Here is a 24061-nt window from a genome sequence, read left to right as displayed (position 1 = left end):
CGGTGGCACCAGGCGAAGTAACATGAAGAAATATACAGTTTTTTTTTTTAAACGTGTTTTTTTTTTTTTTACATTTAAACGTTTAGTCGTCACACTTGTTTTCTTTCTTTCCCCCCAACCTCCTCACCTTGAAGTCGCCTGTCATTGACGTTTGTCGTAAATGTGACTGGTGGGCACTTGTAAAACTCACAAGTCGGCCGTTTTTTTTTTTTCTCTTTTTTACATCTTTTCGTATCAGAATTTTAGTTGAAGACTGATCCGTTAAGAGGGCGTGAGGACTACGCTGTGGGGAAGGAGGTGGTGCTGCTACGCGTCATGCGGTCTTGCAAAGGTGTTTGGTGGTGAGGAAGAAATTTCGAGTAGAACTTTTACCCCAGTTTTCTCTCTCTCTCTCTCTCTCTCTCTCTCTCTCTCTCTCTCTCTCTCTCTCTCTCTCTCTCTCTCTCTCTCTCTCTCTCTCTCTCTCTCTCTTACACACACACACACACACACACACACACACACACACACGTAAAATGTATGAACAGGAATGATTGGCTGGGTTTTCATGCACGTGCCTAATTGACAGATGCATTTGCATACTTATGCAACCATTTGACTCATTCATATACAAGCTTATGGTCTGAGGAGTGTGCATCCTGTCCTCCAAGGATAAGGTGGGCTCTGTCCACGTCTTGTGAATGACGAGGGATCCTCTCAATTGTGGACTTTCCAAGCCTTACGGATATTACCGTAAACCATCCAGAAATACTAGTTTTGCATTCACTCTAACGAAAATATATATATATATATGTATGTACTCCTTCGATCTCCTTGCAAGAAAGTTAGACCGAAAAAACAGACATGTATTTCGTTAACTTTACGAACTTTCGTGGAAATAGATTTTTCTTAAGAAAGACTTAAATGGTTTATTTTTTATATTTTTTTCCCCCAAGAGTTCTCACCTAGCATGAACAGATACGTCACAAAATATGTGCCTGAGTTACGAAGCTCTTCCAGACTTTATTATTATCATAATTATTATCATAATTATTATCATTAGGAATACGTTCAGAAGGACAGGTAAAACGCAAGTGTTTCGTTAATGACGTCGCCGCTAGAGTGCTTTTCTTCGTCATCATCATCATCATCATCTTCAGACTGAAGATGCGCGTTAGAGATGGCGCTGGCGATGGTCTGATTTTGTGCGGTGGGAGAACCTAGTTGAAAAAAAATAGTTCTGCATCACAAGGGATGATGGACAGCCTGGCGGATGTATCATACGTGTGTGTGTGTGTGTGTGTGTGTGTGTGTGTAGGGGGTGGATGTGAAGACCCATAGCCAAAGACGCAGAAAAGGCCTCCTCATTTTTTTTTTTACCAATGACGGTGCTGTAACTCTTCTAGTCTCTCTCTCTCTCTCTCTCTCTCTCTCTCTCTCTCTCTCTCTCTCTCTCTCTCTCTCTCTCTCTCTGCGCGTCCTTATGATGAATGGGTGTGGGGTGTGTGTGTGTGTGTGGGGGGGGGGGGGGGAGGGGGCGCCAACGGCCGCATGTTGTTGTTGTTGTTGTTGTTGTTGTTGTATGTGGCATCAGAATGGAGAAACGGGAGCAAGGAAGCGGGCGGGAAAAAAAACTTAGGATTTATTAGCTTGTGTGTTGTGTGATTTGTAATTGTTCGTTTGTGCTGTGAGGAGATTGGGTTTTACGCTCGTGTGTGTGTGTGTGTGTGTGTGTGTGTGTGTGTGTGTGTGTGTGTGTGTGTGTCCCCAGCCCAGGGTAAGTCTAAGGACTGAGCTTTGGAAGGCTGTGGTGCTCAGCAGTATGCACACATCTCGCCATAGTTCTGCTAGCAAAGAGGATAGAAAGAATGCGAGATCATGAAATGCTTAGCTGTGTGCCTGTTGATGACGTCAGGGCTGAGGAAGTGCACCTGGTGATGACGTCAGGGCTGAGGAAGTGCACCTGGTGGTGACGTCAGGGCCGAGGAAGTGCACCTGGTGATGACGTAAGAACTAAGACCCTCCCTGGCGATGACGTTCAAATCTATACAGGCTAATATATCCATGGTGACCGTGTTAGAACTACGGGCTATAGACATGGCGATGGTCTAATACGAGGTCATCTGCTGGAGGAGACGACAGTATACGGGAAGGGTAGGTATCAGAGCACCCGATGGGTCTATGAATAGTTTACCTCCTGGAAGACAGTAGATGGGAAGGGCAGGCAACGGAGGACCTGGCGGCGTATGATGAGGTTATATAAACAATATAAACAGAGATGATATAAACAGGAACAAGATATATGTAGCTAGCAGTTAGTAGAGCAATATACTCTTGACATTACTCAGACACTGGATTAATATCATTTTTTTTTCCTTATTCTAGGTATGTCTTCAAGATGTGCAACGACGCGGACCTGCTGTAAGTGTATTTCTTTTTTTCTCTACTTTATATGATAGTTTATATGTCAATGATCACTTATATATATATATATATATATATATATATATATATATATATATATATATATATATATATATATATATATATATATATATATATATATACACGCTTCACCATGTCTGTCATGTTCCATCATACATGCGTGTCCGTGTGTGTGTGTGTGTGTGTGTGTGTGTGTGTGTGTGTGTGTGTGTGTGTGTATACAATTTAGAAATTACTGGGGCGGGCGATAGAGTGAGGGTGTGACTCGGTACTGGCGTTTGTGTGTCGCTGGGCAGACCTTCGTGTGGTGGCCTTCACGCCCACACACCCTTGCTTCATTTATTACTCATCGCCCCTCATGCTTGCTGTGTCCCTCATTAATGCGCACTCATGCCGTCATGAGTATCGAATACGTCCGCCAGTGGTAGACTCAGGCTGGCGTATTCGCGCTAGACTCATAATTAAAGGAATAGGCAACGGGACCTTTCTGGGATGGCGAGAGCCAGTGTTAACTTGGTAGCGCTATAAAGGTTAGATTCTCACACTGAAACACGATACAGTTACTGAGTGGCCCAATTTGCCTTTGGAGGAGGAGGAGCTCGATGTCTTGTTTGAAGCAATGGTTTTATAGCCAGGAGGAGCGTGGGGTTATCAGGGGGAGAGTCGTGTGTGGTTTTTTTTTATAGCTTTGTGGTTGTGATGAGGGAAGTGATGTAGTCTCAGGTTGTTTAATGTTGGAGGGTAAAGTTTGTTGTAATTGTGATGGGGATGAACTTTGTGGGGATGAAGTTGCAGCATTGGAGATGAGTGTATGGTACGAATTATGTGAATGATGACGGGGTTGTGATGATGTGGTTGTGCTGATGTTGTAGTCTAGTGGCAGGGTGTGTAGGGATGATGGCGGATGTGATGATAGGGATGATGATGATAGTGATGATATGGGAGATGGTGGTAGTTATTGTAGAAGTTGTGATGGTAGGGATGATGTTGGTAGTGACGATAAGGGAAATGGTGGTAATTATCGTTAAGGTTGTGATGATGATAGGGATGATGGTGGTAGTGATGATATGGGGATGATGGTAGTTATCGGAGAAGTTGTGATGGTAGGGATGATGGTGGTAGTGATGATATGGGGATGGTGGTAGTTATCGGAGAAGTTGTGATGGTAGGGATGATGGTGGTAGTGATGATATGGGAGATGGTGGCCGTTATGGTAGTGGTGGTGGTGGTGTTATGGTTGTGATGGAAGGGATGATTATAGTTAGATAAGGAAGTTAGGGATAGGGTGGGATAGGGATGGTGTTGGTGGTGGTAGGCCTGGCAGCGGGGGCGGCGGGACACAAAGAGTTGAGGTAGGCGTCGGCGGCGGAGAGCCAGGGGACAGCTGCGACGTCGCGTCGGCGGCGGCGATGGGACTCCTGACGAGTGAGACCCCGACCTCCGCTCCTCTTATACACGCACGCACCCGCGACAGCGGCAGGAGGAGGAGGAGGAAGAGCAGCAGCAGCAGCGGCGTCGGCGGCAGCGGCGGTGGTGGTGGTGGTGGTGGAGGAGGAGTCGGCGGTGGTGGTGGTGGTGGTGGTGTGGCAGCGGCAGCGGCGGCGGTAGTGGTGGCGACACAGCGTGCGTGGCGGGCTCAGCCACACTGGCTCCCGCGCTCACACATTCACTCTCACGCCGGCTGCCGTGCGTGATACTACCCCACCCGCGGCCTCCCTCCGTCCGCCCGACACTCTCCCGCGGGCACAACCACTCCCACCCGAGCCAGCCAGCCAGCCACCCAGCCAGCCAGCCCGCTAGGCTCCGCAGTTCCTAGCCTGTGCCTTGTTGCTCCGTCGTCGCCGTGGCGGACAGCCCCCACACACCCCAACCCCCCCTTCATCTCCCCTTTTCGGAGACAACCGTCCACACACGTCCGTCTGGTGTAGTGCCAACTAACTGTGTCGCAAAAATGAAAGAAAAAGATTCCGCCCAACTTTGTTGTTAATGAGAACTATATATATATAAATTTTTTTTCTGTAGAGAGTATAGATATAGTTATATATTTAAAATTCGTTCTGTCGACCGAAAAAGAAAAGAAAAAAGAAGGGAAAGTATTACTGGAATAGACTGCTGTTGGAAAAGGTACAAAATTATAATTAATGTCAAATGTGATGCATCTCGTCGCATACAGACCATCAGACTGGATGTTGTTGTCTGAAGTGTCAGCCTCGAGTGCTGCAGAAGACAAGGCTGGAGGAGGAGGTAGCTGATCGCCTGTGTTCAGCCCCCAACAGGAACTCCCAACAGGAACTACTACTACTGTTGTTACGAGCCGTTTCCTGGGCTTTGCCGTCTCTCCTCGTCCTGGACCGAACGGACGCACCCAGCTGACTGCGTGCCAACAACAACAAACAGGTGGTTGCGCAGAAGCCCCGTGGGGACCATCTGCGCCAGAGGGCACTTTGGACAATCTACAGTCTTCTTTATTTTCTTTTGTGTGTTTGTTTGTTTGTGTGTGTGTGTGAAAACCAGAACCGAAGTGATTCTGAGCGTTATAATACAGGTGGTTGGCCTCAAGGGCACTGGGCAGCCCAGGTGGTTGCCGAGGGCCCCCAACCCTCCCACCACCAGAGACACACACACACCCCTACCTCCGCAGGTGAGAACCACCTGAGGGAGAGGAGGTGATGAGTGCTATGAAGATGCACTACTCCACTGCCACGCCCCCATCTTTTCCCGTGCCCCGCAACCTCTTCTTCTCCAACCTGGACGAGGTAAGACGCCCTTCCACACACCACTACGGACACTACAACCACGCCTCCCCTCGACCAGCCGAGGTAACAGCCAGTCGGCCCATCTTTTATTATTTCAGTTGTCTTTTTTAACATTATGGTTTTGTGGTTGCAGTCTGTCTCTCTCCGTCTCCCTCTCCCCCAGTGAGAGACTTGTAGTAGATGTTAATCCTAAGTTGTCGACGAGAGTGTGTGAGGTAAGGCAGGCGTCTGTCCCCCCCTATATCATCATGTGTCATCATAAAGTCAAAGCAACAATTACCAGTTTCTCGTACGTTTTACGTAAAAATCTAAACGTGTCCGTTCTCGGCCGAACGGATTAAAAACATCGCGCCAATAAAGCCTGACGCGCTGTAGCCTACGAATGGTGATAAATCCCCTTTTGTGTGGCTATTAGGGCGTCCCGTCGGTGGTCCACTGAGGAGCCAATTATGGGTAGTAAGTCAGGGCTATCCCAGGGCAGGCCGTGCAGCAGCAGCAGCAGCGGCAGAAGCAGGAGGAGGAGGAGAAGGAGAAGGAGGAGGAGGAGGAGGAGGAGAAGGAGGTGGGGGGTTAGTGGGGAGGGTTAAGAGTGAGTGAGGCAGGGAGTGTTGGGCAGTAGCAAGGGTGCTCTTGCATCAGTGGGGGGACCGCGAGGACTAGTCCGTTCGTCTGGCCACGTGGGTGTGTGCCAGCCAACCACGGCGACGACACCAGACAGCTCCTCCTCTTCCCCACACACCTGCCGCCACGCCCGATAGCTCCTCTTCCGTCAGGATCGACGAGGGTCGACGTGGACCTCTTGCGACGGTAGGTGGAGTCTCCGTAAGACGGACAGTGTCGTACTACTAACGAACGTCCGGTGGACGGGTCGACAAGTTTGATCGTAAAGGTAGGAAGTCAACCCTTCATTAAGATCTCGCTGATTTAATGAGTTCGACTTGAATTCGTTCGCCCCACGGAGTCGCAAGGGTAGAGCTCGAGACGAGAGAACAGAGGAGCTGTGTGTGTTGAGTTGCGACCCCCTGCCGTTGTGTGTCCAATTTTCATTGCGCTCCCTCTTTTTTTTCCTCTCTCTTTCTCTCTCTCTCTCTCTCTCTCTCTCGACGACGTTGAGGGCATCAGGGTGTCGCAGAGAGAGAGAGAGAGAGAGAGAGAGAGAGAGAGAGAGAGAGAGAGAGAGAGAGAGAGAGAGAGAGTAGTCGAACAGTGTATTCTGATACGTCTCCACCCGCGTCTGGTATAAAGCGCCTGCGGTCAAGCGTCTCAGTGGACCTTAGCTCGTCCAGGTAGAGGGAATTATAGAGTTATCTTTCAGTCATCATCCGATGCTCTCAAGAGTCGAGAAACCTGTTGTTGTTTGTTCACTGTCATACCATCTCGCAGGATCAGTCGTACCGCGATCTTGAGAAACGTGCAGGCAGACCAGCACTGCAAAAGTTGCTTTTGACGGATCGTCGCAACATTGTTGATTTCTCTCCCCTCCTCCGTCGGTACAGAGGCGCGATCAGGCCCGTACCCAGGGCGGCGTGGATTCCCATTATGTAAATAGGAATAAGCTAGCTTCGTGTACGAGTCCGGCCAGTGCTATCATCATGTGATATCAAGAGTGTTATTATCGTAACTTCGAGTGATCACCGAGCCTGGGCAGCTGGGGACCTGGCGGCGGAGAGAGGGGGGCGGCCCGTCCTCGCGCTGTTGGACCCATCTCCCACCGGGTGATATCGTCGCATCTCGTCAAAACTGATAATTATTCCTTGTCGTTATGTCTACCAACTACTGCTAACTACTGACCAGGCACCTGACACTCGACCGTAGTTATCGGGGCTATAATTAAGCTGCTTCACGGAAGGCTAACATTAAGCAATAAAGGGATATTAAGCTCGGGAGAGAGAGAGAGAGAGAGAGAGAGAGAGAGAGAGAGAGAGAGAGAGAGAGAGAGCCGCTGGCTAAGGAGAGAGAGAGGGAGAGAGAGAGAGAGGCGCTCACTGGTGTGTTGCTTTGTGGTTTGCATAATGAGGGGTTCGTGCGCATCATGGAATTACAGTCCAAGTGTTGATCACAGGATGACCGCGGGTGTAGGTGTAGGTGTATGTGTGTGTGTGTGTGTGGGTTACCCCCTACTCCCTCCAGCTCGCTGGACAACGCATGCGCATCCCCACGTCATTAAACGAGCGTTTTAGGATGGTTCCCGTCACCAAAGAGGCTAAATGGTTAAGTCTCGTCAGTGCCACTCACAAGCGGGAAACGATGCTCACAGCCTTTCCTTCGTCATGATGCAGAGAGGAGCTCTGTAATTTCCCGTGGGGCCGCGCACGCGGGATGCGAGTATTACGTACTGCGTCAGGTCTCGTAGGGCTGCCTGCGTCCCTTCTCCAGGCCAGGGCATGATTGTCCCCTGGCGCCCCTTTGACTCGCTCGTTCATATGGAGGTCTTCATCGGGACGTGGTCTTCTCTAAGGTGGCCCGATAAGGCCTGTTCTATGATGCTGCTATGAGTAAACGTGTACAAAGCTTGTGGCTATCGATTACATATTTCTCCCGTGTGTTTACGTATCCATAAGAGCGGAACTGAAGGAAAACCAAAAATTGAGAGAGAGAGAAAAAATTGGGGTTTGTGGAATTCATAATCATGAAGGCCTTAGCTAATCGGCCCAGTCACCTAATCACCCAGTCCGACTTACCAATCGCGTGGCGGTGAGGCGGCGGCAGCGGCGGCGGTGATGAAGGTGCAGCAGGAACAGCAGCAGCAACAGCAGCACTGCTCCTCGCCGCTGCTGCTGCTGCTGCAACAGAGTTGGGGGGGTCTGGGGGAAGGTCGAGAACCGCCTGCGGCCCAGGTAAGATCCCTTGCCCGAGCCTCAGTACCTGCCCGAGTTCCTTGCAGAATTATTGGTCGGGATAAGGACAGACTCGCGTGTTGCGGTGCCTCCGGCGGGGACGGAGAGAGAGAGAGAGAGAGAGAGAGAGAGAGAGAGAGAGAGAGAGAGAGAGAGAGAGAGAGAGAGAGAGAAGGTGACGGCTCCGGTGGCGTTCGTTGCGGCTGCGGCAAATGCTGCTGCCGCCGCTGCTGCTGCCGTCACTACGGATGACGTGGGAAAGGGGAAGTGGGTGGAGGGAGGACGCAACAGGGCTTGGAGTGCTGTGTAGGCATTGGGGGTGGTGGGGGCAGGCAACGCGACCCCCACAGACTCTTCCTTGAGTTACCTGATGCTGTGTGTGTGTGTGTGTGTGTGTGTGTGTGTGTTAGTGATCTGTGATATACGGGGACTGACGTGCGTTGGCACAGATGATGCGTGAGGAAAGGTTGGGGTGGGGGGAAGGAACATGATCGCCGTCGGGTCTCATAAAGTGATTAATAGGTATCCAAATCCTCTCTCTCTCTCTCTCTCTCTCTCTCTCTCTCTCTCTCTCTCTCTCTCTCTCTCTCTCCCCCATATATATACCTATCTGTTCGTTCGTCTGTTCGTGGGAAGCCGTAACGAGGGGACTACGAAAGTCATCAGCCAACAGTCATCTGAAAAAAAAAAGAAGAAAACGCCACAGAGTCTCGTTTAGGGAGAGCTATATCAACATTTAAAAAAAAAGAAAAAAATCGCCTATTGGCAGACGTTAATCAACGCCCAGTTGCAATGAATCTTTCGTGCGTGTGTGTGTGTATATGTGAGAGAGAGAGAGAGAGAGAGAGAGAGAGAGAGAGAGAGAGAGAGAGAGAGAGTGGTACAACGAATGTTTACAGTCGTGGTGATCAGCATATCACCGCTGATTTAAGTTCGTCTGGCCGGTGGCGGCATTCGTGAGAGCGAATCGTCGCTCACGCATCCTTACGCTGCTGGCGACCCCGGCTGGACGTGTTGCGGGCGTGAGGTGGTTGCACACTCCGCTGGAATACCTTCGCGGGAAGAATGCACTCGTGATAGAGAGAGAGAGAGAGAGAGAGAGAGAGAGAGAGAGAGAGAGAGAGAGAGAGAGAGAGAGAGAGAGAGAGAGAGAGAGAGGCAGAGACAGACAGACAGAGACAGAGAGACAGACAGGCTGTATCATGCCAAGAAAAGTTATACAGTCTCGTCGAAGAAGTTTTGGCTTCAAAGGATTTTATCCTGTCCCTGCTACAGAGTGTAGCGCACCTTTGAAGGAGCGGGAGCCTCAAGATCACCTAGGAATGGGTCCTGGGTTTATATATATATATATATATATATATATATATATATATATATATATATATATATATATATATATATATATATATATATATATATATATATATATGACACCTTTATTACAGTAATCCACATACAGTTCAGGATTGGTCAACCATCCCAGCTGCCAAGTGAACTGGCAAGATCTGCCCTTAATCAGGCAGGGAGAAAAAAAAAAAGAACATGTAGCAAGTCTTCGACATCATTGACAGAGAAGAACTTGAGCGTGACATGGGGGACAACCCTGTCTCGTCTTCGTCTCAGGTCACCCAGGTTCATAATCCCGTGGAGGTAACGAACGCTTCGATCTCCAGAGAAACAGAGCCCATTGCGCACTATTTTGACCGTGAGTCAGTGTCTGTTGCGCACTGATTCTGTCCGCGGATCAGTGTCTGCTGCGCACTTCTCTCTCTCTCTCTCTCTCTCTCTCTCTCTCTCTCTCTCTCTCTCTCTCTCTCTCTCTCTCTGTCTATCTATCTATCTATCTCTCTATCTATCTATCTATCTATCTATCTCTCTGTCTCCTACCAATTATAACAGATACCAGAGTTGATTCATAAATTCTTATAGACATATTTATCAATTGCTTAGACTGTGGTTGTACATTCGTAAATAATCGTCATACGTGCCTAGCATTTGGTGTGAATTTTCCTTACACGATGAAAAGAGAGTAATTAACTCTTGGGTCGGACGTATTGGCACTGCAAGAGGAAGCAGCAGCTTATATGGAATGGTTTAGATTCCTTCTTGTTCGTATGTGGTTCTTGGCTCACTATCTTCGGTCTCCAGTCTGTCCCACTCGACAATTCTTCGTCAGCGTCGTGTCCGTCTTTCTCCATCACCTTCGTGTTACTGAATGGACTGCTGGCACCAGCTAGCCAGCAGGTTGGCATGCCTCCTGCTGTGCCTTAGCCTGGAGCATACTGTCATAGACTTTAAGTTCCATTTGTCATTAAAGTCCTTCGATTAGTTCTGAGGTCCTACGATTTGACAGTAGCTGAAATTCAAGCAAGAGAGTCTCAAAATCGGAAGAAATCACCTCACAACATCACCTCCGCTCGTATGATCGTACGAAGTTGTTAGAAGTCAAGATCTGTCATTTGTTAGTGCGTAAAGGAAGCCCTGTGCTCAGTGTCGTTCAGGAATAGATCCTCTCCTGCAGTAGGGTATCATCAGTTGGTTCTTAAGGCGTGTCCAGATAGGTAAAGTCGGGGGTGCAAGGCCCTCACGTTGATGTTTCTTCGAGAGCATATAAGCATTGATGGAGGAAGGCTCATAGTCTGACAGACACTCGTACCTATCGCTGGAAATTATGGAGTATTTCTAGATATCGCCCGAGAGGATGCCTAAGCGGCGAGGAATGATTGTACTTTACCCTGAACATTTCCATGGCAACAATTTGAGAAGGTCTTTTACCATTTCTAACGGTTGCATTTTCTGAACGTAAACCTGCGAGAAAGAGAGAGGGATATAGAATTGACAGAGTGGCCTTAGGAACGGGGATTTTAAAACGCACTTGCAAGTGTGAGACTGAATGATGGTGTATAGATTACATTTCTCTCGTGATAACCAGAAATAACCACGTTGCATGCGATGTAACGAGCCTGCCCTCCGCTTGTGGTGTATTGTAAGGGACACCCTTCGCTGGAAACAGGCATGTGCCAACGATGCATAGAGGCTGCCCTGTATTACTAGCATGTAGGGATGGCCAAGGGTTCGTGCGTAGAGATTGTTGCACCGTCATAATGATGATTAGAGATAACGAAAGGCCATCGATATATATAGAGAGGAATTACTGTGTTCTAGTGTTACTTAGGTACTGATTTATGTTAGTAATATGTACAGAGAGGGACTGCTGCCCTTCTGGTAGCGATGCATAAAGATAAGCAAATGCCAGCGATGTTTAGGGATCGGCCGACGCCCAAGATAACCTTAGAGATCGCTCAGGGCCAGCATAATGTGAAGGGTTACCCTTATATCTGCGATATTTCAGGGATCGGCCGACGCCCAGAGAGACACGTAAGAGAACGAGAACGCTTAGGGCCAGCCCCGAGTTAAAAGGGTTACCCCTAATGCCCACGATGTTGAGGGACCTGCCGACGCCCAAGATAAGTCAGATCTAGAAAGCTCAGGGGGGCCCAACCCTGAGTTGAAGGGTCACCCTTATATCTGCGCTATTTAGCCACGACTCCCCCAATAGACCATTGACATTTACAGATCAACTTCCCCATGCGGTGCCACCCACCCACCCTCAGATTTTCAAGGATACGCCTTCTGGCATATATGTATACACACACACACACACACACTGGCCAAACCTTTGGCCCAAAGACTATCTCCGTTTGGCCTTTTGGTGATCACCTCCGGCAGGGCCGTCGCTGGTCCCGTTGCCCACCTTTGGTCTTGGGGAGGAGGAGAGAAAGGCACAGGAGATCCTGCTTGGTTCTTGTGTGTGTTGTATTGCCGCGGCGAGAGTACGCAAGAGGCTTAGTGTGCAGGAGAGGGACAGTTTTCTTGCCCTGCTCCTTCTCCTCCTTCCTTATCATCTCTCTCTCTCTTCTTTTTCTTCTTAGTTTTAGATATTTCCTTTTTTCCTCAGCTTCCCCCTCGTCCTCCTCCTTTTTTTTTCTTTTTTAAACTCTTCCTTTTACCCATTTTCATCTTTGTCTTCCATCCATATTATTTCTCCTATTTCTATGCTTTGACGTCTCCCCATCAACGTTTTTTTTTTTTTACTTCGTGTTATCATTTGTCTCTTTGTTCTGATCATTGCTCTCTTTACTTGATCTTCCCTTTCTTCTCGATATTGCTTGATTTTTCCTCGTTTTATGGTGTTATAATTATTGTTATTATTATCGCTGTCATTAGTATTATTAACAGTACCATTAACTTTACTATCATTAGTAGTAGTAGTAGTAGTAGTACTAGTAGTAGTAGTAGTAGCAGTTAGTTTTAGTGGTAAGTGGCAAGAGCACCATGAAATCATGGATCCCTTGACAGATGTATGACAGTTAAGTTTTCTTTTTAGCCATTATCGACAAGAGGTTACCGAAGCCATCGGTCATTACAGTTCTTATCTATACCACAGGCCTCCGACACGCCTTAGCTCATCCTTCTTTCACCTTCACTAAGCTTAACAAACACGTCGTCAGCTTAACCTTGCTGAGCCAACGTGTATGACACGGTCAGATTGGCGAAGCTGTGAGCCTGCCTCTCTCTCACGCGGGTGGAATTAAAACAGAGAGGGACCCAGGGCAGCTCCTTGTTTCATACTTCCCTTACCACAATATTCGTATTAACTCCCGTTTTACAGCTGCCCTGCTGAGCTGATGGGAGACACAGATGCCCGGCAATAAAATAAACATATATTACTTGTAGGTAAAGCATTTTCGAGTGTTATACCGTTTCAGAAACACTTCGTACTCATTAAGCAACAACGGCTTCCTTAACCATCAATTTCTCGCGGACTGATACACCTCATAGTTTCCAGAGGACGAAGAGGACGTAATGAAGAAGGTGCTTTTTATGTGCCAACTGGAAAATAAGGGATTTTAGGAGTTCGTCATTAAGGAAATAATTGGTTATATAATGGAACGATACACATCGGTCGGAATGTTAAGTACAGCGCTACTGTTACTATACAATCGCTCGGCTGGCGATAAAGCAGCTCGGCATGGCTTCTGTGTAGGGGACAAGGGTGGAGATTTATATCTCCATCGAGGACATTTCCTGTGTGCGGACACCTGAAAAACACATTAACACCGAGAGACACTCATATGTATACACACCCACACATGCAGGATATATATATATATATATATATATATATATATATATATATATATATATATATATATATATATATATATATATATTATACCACTGAAGAAGTTCTTCTGGAAAATTGGTATCATTATTGCCTTTTTTGTGCAATTTCATGAAGGCAGATGCAGCTGCAGGGGCGTGACCAGTATACGCTGAGGAGGGTGAGGTGCAGCACCTCACCCTCCAGAACTCCAAAGGTCGTCGCTTGTAACACTAAATCTCGCTAAATAAACCCCGGAGCCAAACACTATCCTTATACGTGTGTATAGAGGGTACAACAAATGTCCTCCTTGATCTCAAGTTTAACGTATTTGTCCCGGAAGATTCATTTTAAGCCTCAGTGAAGGAATCGGATCATTTTTCTCTTCTTTGAGTCTCAAGATGAAAGCACCCTTCTCTTTGCCCCAGCATTGTTTCGTCGATGATTCTTATTAAAGTCTCGTCCTGCGTGTGATGTTCTGATTGTAGTAGTCAATCCTGTTAGTAATAACCACTTAGAACCAGATGCTTATATATATATATGTGAGTGTCTCTTGCCTTCGACTTACCAAACTTGGCCTTTCTCTTATTACCTCTGAAGTTCAATCGTATCGGTATTCTTATTAATGTTATTAATAATAATAATAATGCTGTAAAAATGATAATGATAACCATAACGAATGATTGTATTTGTTAACAGTACGTAAATGGGTAACAATATTTAATAGTAATAATGACAATGATACTTACATTGTTTTTCATCTTCGTGTTTGTTCATATTTGATTTTGTTACTTGGATTATCATCGTTATTGTTATTGTCATTATTATAATTTATTATAGTTATTGTTATCACTTTTATCATTAGTATTTAGTGTATTATCACTTCTTGTGTTGTGTTGATGGGGTTATTGCATTGTCTACAGTGTCCTCATTTTAATCGTGGTTGGCGCGCTCGCCTGTATCATTCTTCACTTGTTTAACTAATTTCATGATAATCATAAGTTGGTTTATCTCATTCTAATCCTGGTTGGTGCTCTAGCCTATATCACTCTTAACTGTTTAATCAATTACATGCTGATCATAAGTTGGTTTATCATCTGCACCCCTGTATGTTATGTGAGATACGATAATATGTGATCAATAAGGGAAGTTGAGAATTCTAATTCATGTGATTGGGGTGTTAGAGCCCCTGTGAAATGATCACTGAAACACGTTCCATTTGGCAACATGACTGTTTCCCTTAGATCATTTTTATATATAAGGTGATCTCTTGGATCTCCCGGGTTTTTTTTTTGAGTTACATATATCTCCTCTCTCCCCTTCCCCTCTCCATTTGCCTGGACCAGAATCTTCCACGCAAAAACAGCGCTTGCAATCATGACATTATCTGAGTGGTGGCGGAGCCACCTATACAAAAACACAACCTCTTTTTTTTACGATAAATTTTCATAATTACACAGAAATGGCGAGGATGTTAGATTTAGAAATGATAACTATTTTAGATTTAGAAACGATAAGGTAGGTTTCATATATTTTCAGAATTTCGTGAAGTGATTGGCATGAAATTTTTACCCAGTTGCCCCTCCTGGTGACTGTAGCGCCACCCATTTCTTCCACAACTTGCCCCTTTTTTACCTGCGTCTGATGGTGTTAATGTCTGTCCTGTATATTCTAATTAAAATAATTCTGTAGTTTATATTCCTCTCCTGATATCCTGATAAAGGGAGATTGGCCGTTTGATAAGTGAACACCTTCCTAATTAGACCTTAGAATACATAGAATACAGGTTTGATAAATACGTTGCTGAACTTCAGGCTACAGCTGGGCTGTATTTTCATTCATGATTGGAGATAACCGGAGAGTTTATTTTTTATGTAGTGACCAGTACGTAGCTGGGGACTTCTGTACCCTTGGGCGCGATGGTGCGATCCGTGGTACGACGGTACGATCCTTGGGGACGACGGTGCGACATTGGGGGCACGGCGGTACGATCCATGAGCACGACGGTCGTAGCCTTCAGCAGCTAGCGATCCGACAGTACGTTTCTTGAGCGCGGTCGTACGATCCTCACACACGACGGAGGACCGTTGAACGCAGCGGTGCTGTAGTTTAGCGCGACGGTACGATCACTTTGAGCACGACGGTACGATCCATGAACACGACGGTACGATCGTTTGTCATAGGTATAATGGCATGGCTTTTAAAAACTTTAAACCCCAGGCACGAACTTAAACCAGGATCAATTGTATATTCAAACATTGTGTGACTTTAACTCTGAAATTTGTTATAAGTTAGAAAAATCTAAGAAAAGTGAATTAGATGTGGCACTGTGTGCTTTATGTCATAAGTTTACTCGTAACTTTTTTTTCTTGATCAGACTCGCTGCTTGTTAGCCATACCAACTTGAAATTGCCTCAGTATCGCCGGAAACCGTATAAGGTTAAGCTTCATGTAAATCATTTACCATACCAGAAATTGAGCTTAACCCTCAGTTCATTTACTGTAAATGTAAATGACGCACTACTCTTGAAAGCGTCGTAAGATCGTCCTTGAGTCTTCGCTCAAATACGTACGTTTTAAACTTCAAGTAAAGCGAGTCAGAAATGTAGGTACGTTGTCTGAATTTCAGATACGTATGTCTTAGTTTTAAATACGTGCGTCTAGAATTTAGATACATACGTCTAAACGTCTCAGCTTTTAATACGTACGTCTGAATTTTAAAGACGTATTTCTAAGCGTTTAACACGTACGTCTAAATTTTAGATACGTATTTCTTAGCATTTAACACGTACGTTTAAATTTTAGATGCGTTTTTCTTAACGTTTAACACGTACGTTTAAATGATAAGTGCGCAAATACGTATACACGTGTAATACCTACGTCTATGCGTCACGTATCAAAACTTCATCGTGAAAAGAAACTACCCGAAGGAAATGAACGTTTTCTGTTGGGATAACTTTGACCCCTTGAGAACTAGGAAGACCTGCAACCCTTGCCCATGTTGGTGGTCAACCTCTTCTTCATATTTTTCTCCTTTTTTTGTGGCTCATGACCGTTTTCTGTTCTCGTTTTCCCCTTAGTGTCAGTCCTTTCCGGTCATGGGGCCATGATTCCCCAGAATCGTAACCCCTTCCTTCCTTCTTGTGTTTCTGGGGTGTTAATGTTGCGTTCCCATGTCCAACCCTTGTGTTACCGTTTGACCACACCGCTAGGGCGACGAAAAAGAATAATAGTGATGAGGTTAAAAGAAAGAAATAAAAGACACACTAACAGCGGGTAGAAAAAGTGGCCATCTTCTGTCCCTTTACTTCAAGGCCTGCTGTTGTCTGTCGTTTAAAGAAGAATTTAAAAAAAAAGGGAGGGGGGGCTATGCATGAGCACCAGGAGAAGAAGAATGTCTGTTTTAGGGATTCGAAGGTGGTGACCCAACAGGTGAGATAAGGTTCTTCTGCCTCCCCCCCCCCCCCCCCCTCGAGAGAGAGAGAGAGAGAGAGAGAGAGAGAGAGAGAGAGAGAGAGAGAGAGAGAGAGAGAGAGAGAATCCAACATGCATGGGGTGATCTAGGAGACGCTGTCTGCGGACAGTGTTGCAGGGGTGTAGAGGCGGGGGTGTAGCCTTAGTGTGTGTGTGTGTGTGTGTGTGTGTGTGTGTGTGTGTGTGTGTGTGTGTGTGTGTGTAGCCAGTATGTTAGAGGTCACAGGAGTAGAGAGAACGTTATTGGCCACACCCAAAAAGAGGTCAGAGTGAAGTTCAAAGGTAAGGTCAGTGGAAGGAGAGAGAGAGAGAGAGAGAGAGAGAGAGAGAGAGAGAGAGAGAGAGAGAGAGAGAGAGATCCCCCTACCGCCACCACAATCACTACCACCACAATAACCACCACAGCTACCACCAACACCCCATCCACCACCAGTTCTACAACCTTAGGTGGCAATGAGTCTATAAAATTGATTTACTCACAAGATTTTAGCACAAGAGAAAACAAAACAAAAAACAGGGTTATCGCCTACCTCGCACCGCAGGGAAATCTAGAGTTACGAAAAACTAACCGAGAGAGTTACGTGCTGACGAAGAGGGAGAGAGAGTGTGAGAGAGACAGAGAGAGATTAATGTATTACTCACATGGCCGTGAGAGACAAAAGTGTGACCTTTAGCTCTCTCTCTCTCTCTCTCTCTCTCTCTCTCTCTCTCTCTCTCTCTCTCTCTCTCTCTCTCTCTCTCTCTCTCTCATATCGTCCCTCAGTCTTCTGTGCTATATCTCTTTATCTCACTGTCTTCGTGTCTAATATTTCCCCCCTACACCCACTCTCGTGCTTTCCCATGTCTTCGCCTCCCTTTTCGCTTCTCTTTTCGGTGTCTTCCTCCCATCATCCCCACCCTTTGTCACTCTCTATTCCTCCCCATACCCCATCCCTTTCTACTGTCTTCCTCCTCATACTCTTTCATTCCATCTCCTTTGTCTTTCTCCCCCATACCTCATTCCTTCAACTGTCTTCCTTCTTGTACCCTATTCGTCTCCCCATCTTTCTCCCCTCACCCCACCCCAATCTCATTGTCTTCTATGTCCATTCACATTCACTCCCTCCCTCCTATCTGAGGACATTCCACCCGCTTACATTACCCACACATTTGATTTCGGAATGTTACCCCTCTCCCCATGCGTTGAGCGCCACGCGCTAGCCCTTAAATATAGCCAGAATGCGAAAATCTCGTCATAGGTACTCGTACGTAATTAGCTACTCCACGCACCCCCTTCTCCTGCCTATACAGCCATGCGGGGAGAATCTCTCTCTCTCTCTCTCTCTCTCTCTCTCTCTCTCTCTCTCTCTCTCTCTCTCTCTCTCTCTCTCTCTCTCTCTCTCTCTCTCTCTCTCTCACACACACACAGACACACAGACACACACACACACACACATACACACAGAGTCTCGTAATTACGCTCTCCATCAAAGTTCTTTCCCTCTCCCAGCTCCACCATCAACTCCCCAGCGCCATAGCTTCCCTAACTGAGAAAGTAGACTGCGGTAATAGCTTCAGTTTCAGTGGTGTTCACGTCCCCTCCCTCCCCACAGTTCTCCAGCCCTCCCCCTCAGCATGCACCCTTCCTCCTCCTCCGCAGCACTTAGTTCATTTCCCTCCCACAGTCCTTCCTTACTTCTCCCCATAACTCGTGTAATTGTGCTAGAGCGCCCTGGCAACTGCGTTCGTCCGTCCCTCAGAGATAACTCTTGTCCGAGGGGACAAGTGAGGGATGTGAGCTGGCAGGATGACGAGGGAAGGAGGAGAAAAAGGACTGGGAGGAGGGAGGAGGAGGAGGAGGAGGAGGGAGGAGCCAATCTCACCCTCTGAGTATGACTTCGAGGTGGAGTTGTGTGGGATGCTGATGCGGACGCAGTTGGATGTAGATTCTGGGATAGAGCATCCAGATTGGTGGATTGCCTTTTCGTGGACAACCCAGAATGGGCAGTACCCTCCCTTGTGTTCCTGGGACGCCGATAGATGACAGTCGGGACAGACGGCGAATGGAGTAAGAGCAGTTGGGATGGAAGAGTGATGGAAGGAGAGTATGAAGGGAACGGAGCCAAGTGCAACGGGTGTCCTCAACACCCAACTGACGTAGACCACCTCTCTTGCGGTATGAGGGGCACGGTTCTAACCGCTCGTCACATTAGCCAAGTGGGACATATCCCTGTTGCTTTATCTATAAACCTTGGGGCTGGAATTCGTCCTCATTTCGTATGCGAGCGGCGGACCTTTGGGCGCTGGTAGGTGAGCAAAAGCAATTATCATTTCCGCCCAGTAGCTGGTGAAATATATCTGTTGCTTTCTCATAAACTCTGTGATGACCCTCGTGTCTTATCATTATGCAAGTGGCGGACTTTTGCCCATGTGTTAAGCAAAAGCCATTATAATCTTCTTTTGTTCGTAAGCGCACGTTAAGCACATACAGGAAGACCTGAACACAACTGACACACACACACACACGTATATACCTGCATGCTCACAGAGACAAACAGACAGACGGACCTTGATAATGAAAGATGAGACAGACAGAAAGACAGACAGAGAGACAGACAGACAAAGAAAGAGGTGGTGAGGAGGGAACTTTTCCCCCATGACATTTCGTGATAAAATGGCAGTTCTCACCTTCGTCTGCCTACAGGGCATTTTACATTCTCACCTCAGCAGCATGATCACTGCTGGCCTTCTGCACCCATATGGCCTTTGCCTCTACCGCCACAGCCCTCCCGTAGTGTCGTATAGTTGGTGCCGTCGTAACGACACAGAATGCAATATTAAAGCGTATTGACCACACTTTTAGAACATACACAGGTCGGGCCCAAAATTGCGTGCGTTATTATGTAATTACTGTTATTGATCGACACGCGAGAAGGGTGGGCATTGCTTCCCCCCCCCCCCCCCTGCGTCACTTAACTGCGGGAATACTACGAGTTACGTCCCATTCGTCCTTTCCCGGTGAGTAGCACTTAACGCCACCAACCACCTCGTTAGGGGTCGCGGTGGTTTCGCTTAATGATTGGCCTAAACCCCCACGGAAGCATATCGCTCATCAACCAGCGTATCGGGTTGTTAACTGTGTTCGTTTTCTTTGTACATTGTTTTGAATTAAATTACAGAGATTTTGCTCTTTTTCTTTCTTTACTTTCTTTTGGACATGGGACAAATCTTTAGTTGTGGATTTGATAGGTATTAAAACTGCTGACCTGAACGGCTGTTATATGCGCTGAAATTTATTGGATTTAATGGCTATCAGTTGCCAGTGCTGGTGGATTTAGTGAGTCTACCAGCTGCTGAAGATTGTGGATTTAATGGTTATCAGCTGCTGGGGATTGAGGATTTCATGGCTATCAGCTGCTGAGGATTGAGGATTTCATGGCTATCAGCTGCTGAAGATTGTGGATTTAATGGCTATCAGCTGCTGGGGCTCATTAATCCCGAATCCCTTCCATACCTCAAGCTATTAGAAGTGCAGAAATCTTATTTTCCTTTTCTCTCATTCACTCACATTGTAACCAACTATGGAGGTGGTTGTCGACCACCAACCAGCGCTCCTCCATGACGGACATATTCTCAGTTTGGTTAACCCCCTTGAGCACGACCCATTAGAGGGTCATGAGGCCCCTGGCCTTTGACCCATCGGAGTTCTGGTCAAAGATGACCAGGCCACCATATATACCCCCAACAGGTAGTTCGACCATGGTTAAAGGGTCGCGTCTTCCTTCTTCGAGGGTCGTAGTAAGTGTCGTGTTCAGTGGTCAGTACCGTCGCAAATAGGGTCGTGTCGTCATGCTCAGTAGTGCTTAATCAGTATATATATATATATATATATATATATATATATATATATATATATATATATATATATATATATATATATATATATTCCCACCCGCTTCCCGGCTGGCATTTCCCAGCAGCGTCCATTCCATGTCTAGATTAGCCCCTAATTTCGGGCTAGCGTGTTCCTTAGCCCATTTGCGTCGCCCTGTAAACTTAGTTAGGTGCTTTTGACAGGGGGAGCTTTGTCTCTCACGCTTCCTTGCGCTGCGTTGTTCACGATTCCTCCCTCCTCTTCCTCACTCCCTCCTCACTCATCACTCCTCCTCTTTCTCCTCCTCCCTCTCCTCACTCCCTTACCCCTACCCAGGTCTACTCTTTACCACCACCACCCCCTTCCAACCTTACTCTTGTCTTCCCCCCTTTCCCCATGCCCTTATCCAGGTGTACACTTTACCACATTACTTAGACCTTCCCCCTTCCCCTTTCCTCTCATCCCCACCCAGGTCACTCCTTATACCCTTTGCTTAACGTAGTCTCCCTTTACCTAAACCCCCTGCTTTGGTCTACCCCTTACCCATCGTTAGGTCTTCCCCCTTCCCCTTAGCTAGGTTTTCCTCCTGCCCCCCCCTTCCCCTTAGCTAGGTTTTCCTCCTGCCCCCCCCCCCCTTCCCCTTAGCTAGGTCTTCCCTTTTTGTTTCCCTGGTGACTGAAGCAGGTACTGTAACTTGTTCCTCTGTGGTGCTGGGTCTGCCTGTAGTAAACAGTGGCTCGTGTTCTGACGTGGTTCTTACAGGGTTTAATGTGGCTCCATAGGGTCTGACTTGGTTCTGCAGGGAGTTACATGGTGTTTCTCTCTCTCTCTCTCTCTCTCTCTCTCTCTCTCTCTCTCTCTCTCTCTCTCTCTCTCTCTCTCTCTCTCTCTCTCTCCCTTATCCTCTTGTTCTCCCCTTCCGATGTCCTTTTTTTTCCCTGCTTTATTTACTTTTTTCTTATGGACTTTCCCTTGCCTCTCTCTCTCTCTCTCTCTCTCTCTCTCTCTCTCTCTCTCTCTCTCTCTCTCTCTCTCTCTCTCTCTCTCTCTCTCTCTCTCTTCTTGATAATGATTAACAATAATGTTATAGAACGGGAAAACCGGGTTTTACTTTTCGTTAATATAAGCAAAATCCCTCCTTTTTTTTTGTAAACTTCTAAGAGTGTAAGGGTCTCGTACTTTTTTATTTCTTTATCTTCTAACTGATTCGGACAATGTTAAGGCTAGGGGTCGGGAGTTTGTGAGTTTTTTGTAATCAAGTTTAGACTTGAGAAACGTTCTGTGAAGACTTAGCTAAACAAATTACTCCCTTCTGGGAAAATGCCAAAAGGAGATGGAGGGAAAAAAACATATATATATATATATATATATATATATATATATATATATATATATATATATATATATATATATATATATGTGTGTGTGTGTGTGTGTGTGTGTGCAATTTGAATGTTTTATTCTCGTTTTATGTCGAGAAAAGGATACCAGTGCTCTTATACCCTCATAGAAATTATGAATAAAAGGGTAGGATCGTATATGGTAAAAAGGATGTACACACACACACACACACACACACACACACACACACACACACACACACACACACACACACACACACGTGCACGCGCGTGTGGAACCCTTTACCGAGGCCTATCTAATCACGTGCATCCCTGGATACCCTGGCCATAATACACGGGGGGTGGGCAGGGGGTCTTTGAGAAATCGTTTCGTCCGTGAGCGGGAGTCATTGTTCGTGCGCCTGGCAGTCCAATTCTCGACCAGCTGGGTGCCAAGTGACGCAAGGCGGCAGCTGCCACCCCTCTGGTAAAGTGTCATACCGGGGAATAAAGAAAGGCAGGCAGGGGGGAATTGAAAATAAGGATTGAAATTGTTATTCATCGCTGGGTCATGATAAAGTTTACCCTGTCGAAAGGAGACGTCTGCACTTGCTGAGGTAGACAGGTTTAGGGCCCGACTTTGCACAGACAGACAGACAGACAGACAGACAGACAGACAGACAGACACCACAAGGCAAAAGTGTTGTAACATAAATGTGATAATTACTATGAACTTTTCTTGTGAGTAATATAACTGTAATGTTCACTTCAAACTTTTCTGTTATTGAGTGAGTCATGGAATTGCTTCTTCACGTGTTACTAAACAGCACACTTGATATCACGAATAATCTCCTCATACATGGTTTCATCATCAGGTGTTATGATGATGGAGTTTGTTCCACGTACAAGAACGCAAATGATATAACTGGTTCTGTATACAGCAGTCTTAGAACATGGAAATTCTTCTCCTCTTTCCCTTACTTTTTTTCGAAAACTCCCATCCTCTTTCACGTTCCTCTTCCTCCTCCTCCCCCCCCCCTTTGGCGTCTCTGCCCCTTTCCTTCCTCCTCTTCCTCCTCCTCCCCCCCCCCTTTGGCGTCTCTCCCCCTTCCCCTCCTCCTCTTCTTCCTCCTCCTCCTCCTCCGGAGTCTCTCTCCCTCCTCCATCTACTCTTCCTCCTCCTCCTCCTCCCCTCCTAATCCTCCGGCCCTGCTTCACTATTTTGTTTCTCCCTCTGCCTAACCATCCCCTCTCCATCTATATGGATTGGGAATGTAGGTTACTACGACTTCCCCCTGCAATAGATAACCTCGTCGTAGATCATCCGGTCCCTTCTCTTTTGCCGGGTTATCCCACGCACGTATTCTCTCTCTCTCTCTCTCTCTCTCTCTCTCTCTCTCTCTCTCTCTCTCTCTCTCTCTCTCTCTCTCTCTCTCTCCACATGGTCCCCTATCTCTACCGCACCCTTCCATTCTATATTGCCTCATCAAAGTTCACGGCCTCTCCCTCCTCCTCCTCCTCCTCTTCCTCTGCTGCCTCCTCCTCCTCTGCTGCCTCCTCCGCCTGACCCTCTTCCCTATGTCTTCCACCCCTCCCAAACATCCCCCCCCGACCCTTCTCTCTCTCTCTCTCTCTCTCTCTCTCTCTCTCTCTCTCTCTCTCTCTCTCTCTCTCTCTCTCTCTCTCCTGTACTTGGTATGGTGAGAATCGTGCTCAGTTAAGTTGTAATTTGGTGAGAGTGGCGTTGGATTAATGACGCTGTACAAGTGTGTCGTATCGTTTGGTGTGGTTAAGTGTTAACTGTTATCAGTGGGCACAGTAGTTTGGGTGATGTCTCTCTGTAAGTGGTAATGGGGGTGGTGTGAGAGTGGTGATGGGTGGATCGGTGAAGGTGGCGGTAGTGGTGCGATTGTGCCACTTATTGGTGATGGTAGTGACGATGTGGTGGTGGTGATGGTGCTGGTAGTGTCTAGTGATGTTGGTGATGTTGGTAGTTGTGTTGATGGTAGCGGTTATGATGAGGGGGTGATGATAATCATGATGTTGGTGATGGTGGCTCTAAGCGATGGTGGTGGTGGTGATAGTAGTGGTGGTGATGGGTGGTGGTGGCTGGCGGAGGCATCCACCGTGGTCCACATCTGGCAAGGAGTCTCACTCTACCCAGCAGCTTCCCACAGCCAGGCCGGCGCTGTAGGGGGGCAACTGTATATCAT

General features: G+C 46.9%; 1 protein-coding gene across 14 annotated transcripts in view; it reads left to right on the top strand.

Annotated features, from left to right (window-relative positions):
* The window catches only part of LOC139760088 (zinc finger protein rotund-like), a 761655-nt gene that overhangs the window by 522909 nt on the left and 214685 nt on the right, over positions 1-24061 (top strand). For 5 of the 14 annotated variants that reach the window (XM_071682902.1, XM_071682907.1, XM_071682897.1 and 2 more), the window contains one exon: positions 2365-2400. The exons of 5 other annotated variants lie outside the window; for them this stretch is intronic. In XM_071682902.1, the coding sequence (XP_071539003.1) occupies positions 2365-2400 (36 nt within the window). Of the gene's footprint in view, positions 1-2364; positions 2401-3966; positions 5244-5792; positions 5988-24061 lie in introns of those variants that run through there. 4 more of the 14 variants (XM_071682903.1, XM_071682906.1, XM_071682904.1 and 1 more) reach the window with 4 other exon arrangements.

Source organism: Panulirus ornatus, chromosome 35 (genome assembly GCF_036320965.1).
Source record: "Panulirus ornatus isolate Po-2019 chromosome 35, ASM3632096v1, whole genome shotgun sequence".
Taxonomy (NCBI): domain Eukaryota; kingdom Metazoa; phylum Arthropoda; class Malacostraca; order Decapoda; family Palinuridae; genus Panulirus; species Panulirus ornatus.
This window is presented reverse-complemented; position numbering and strand designations above follow the sequence as displayed.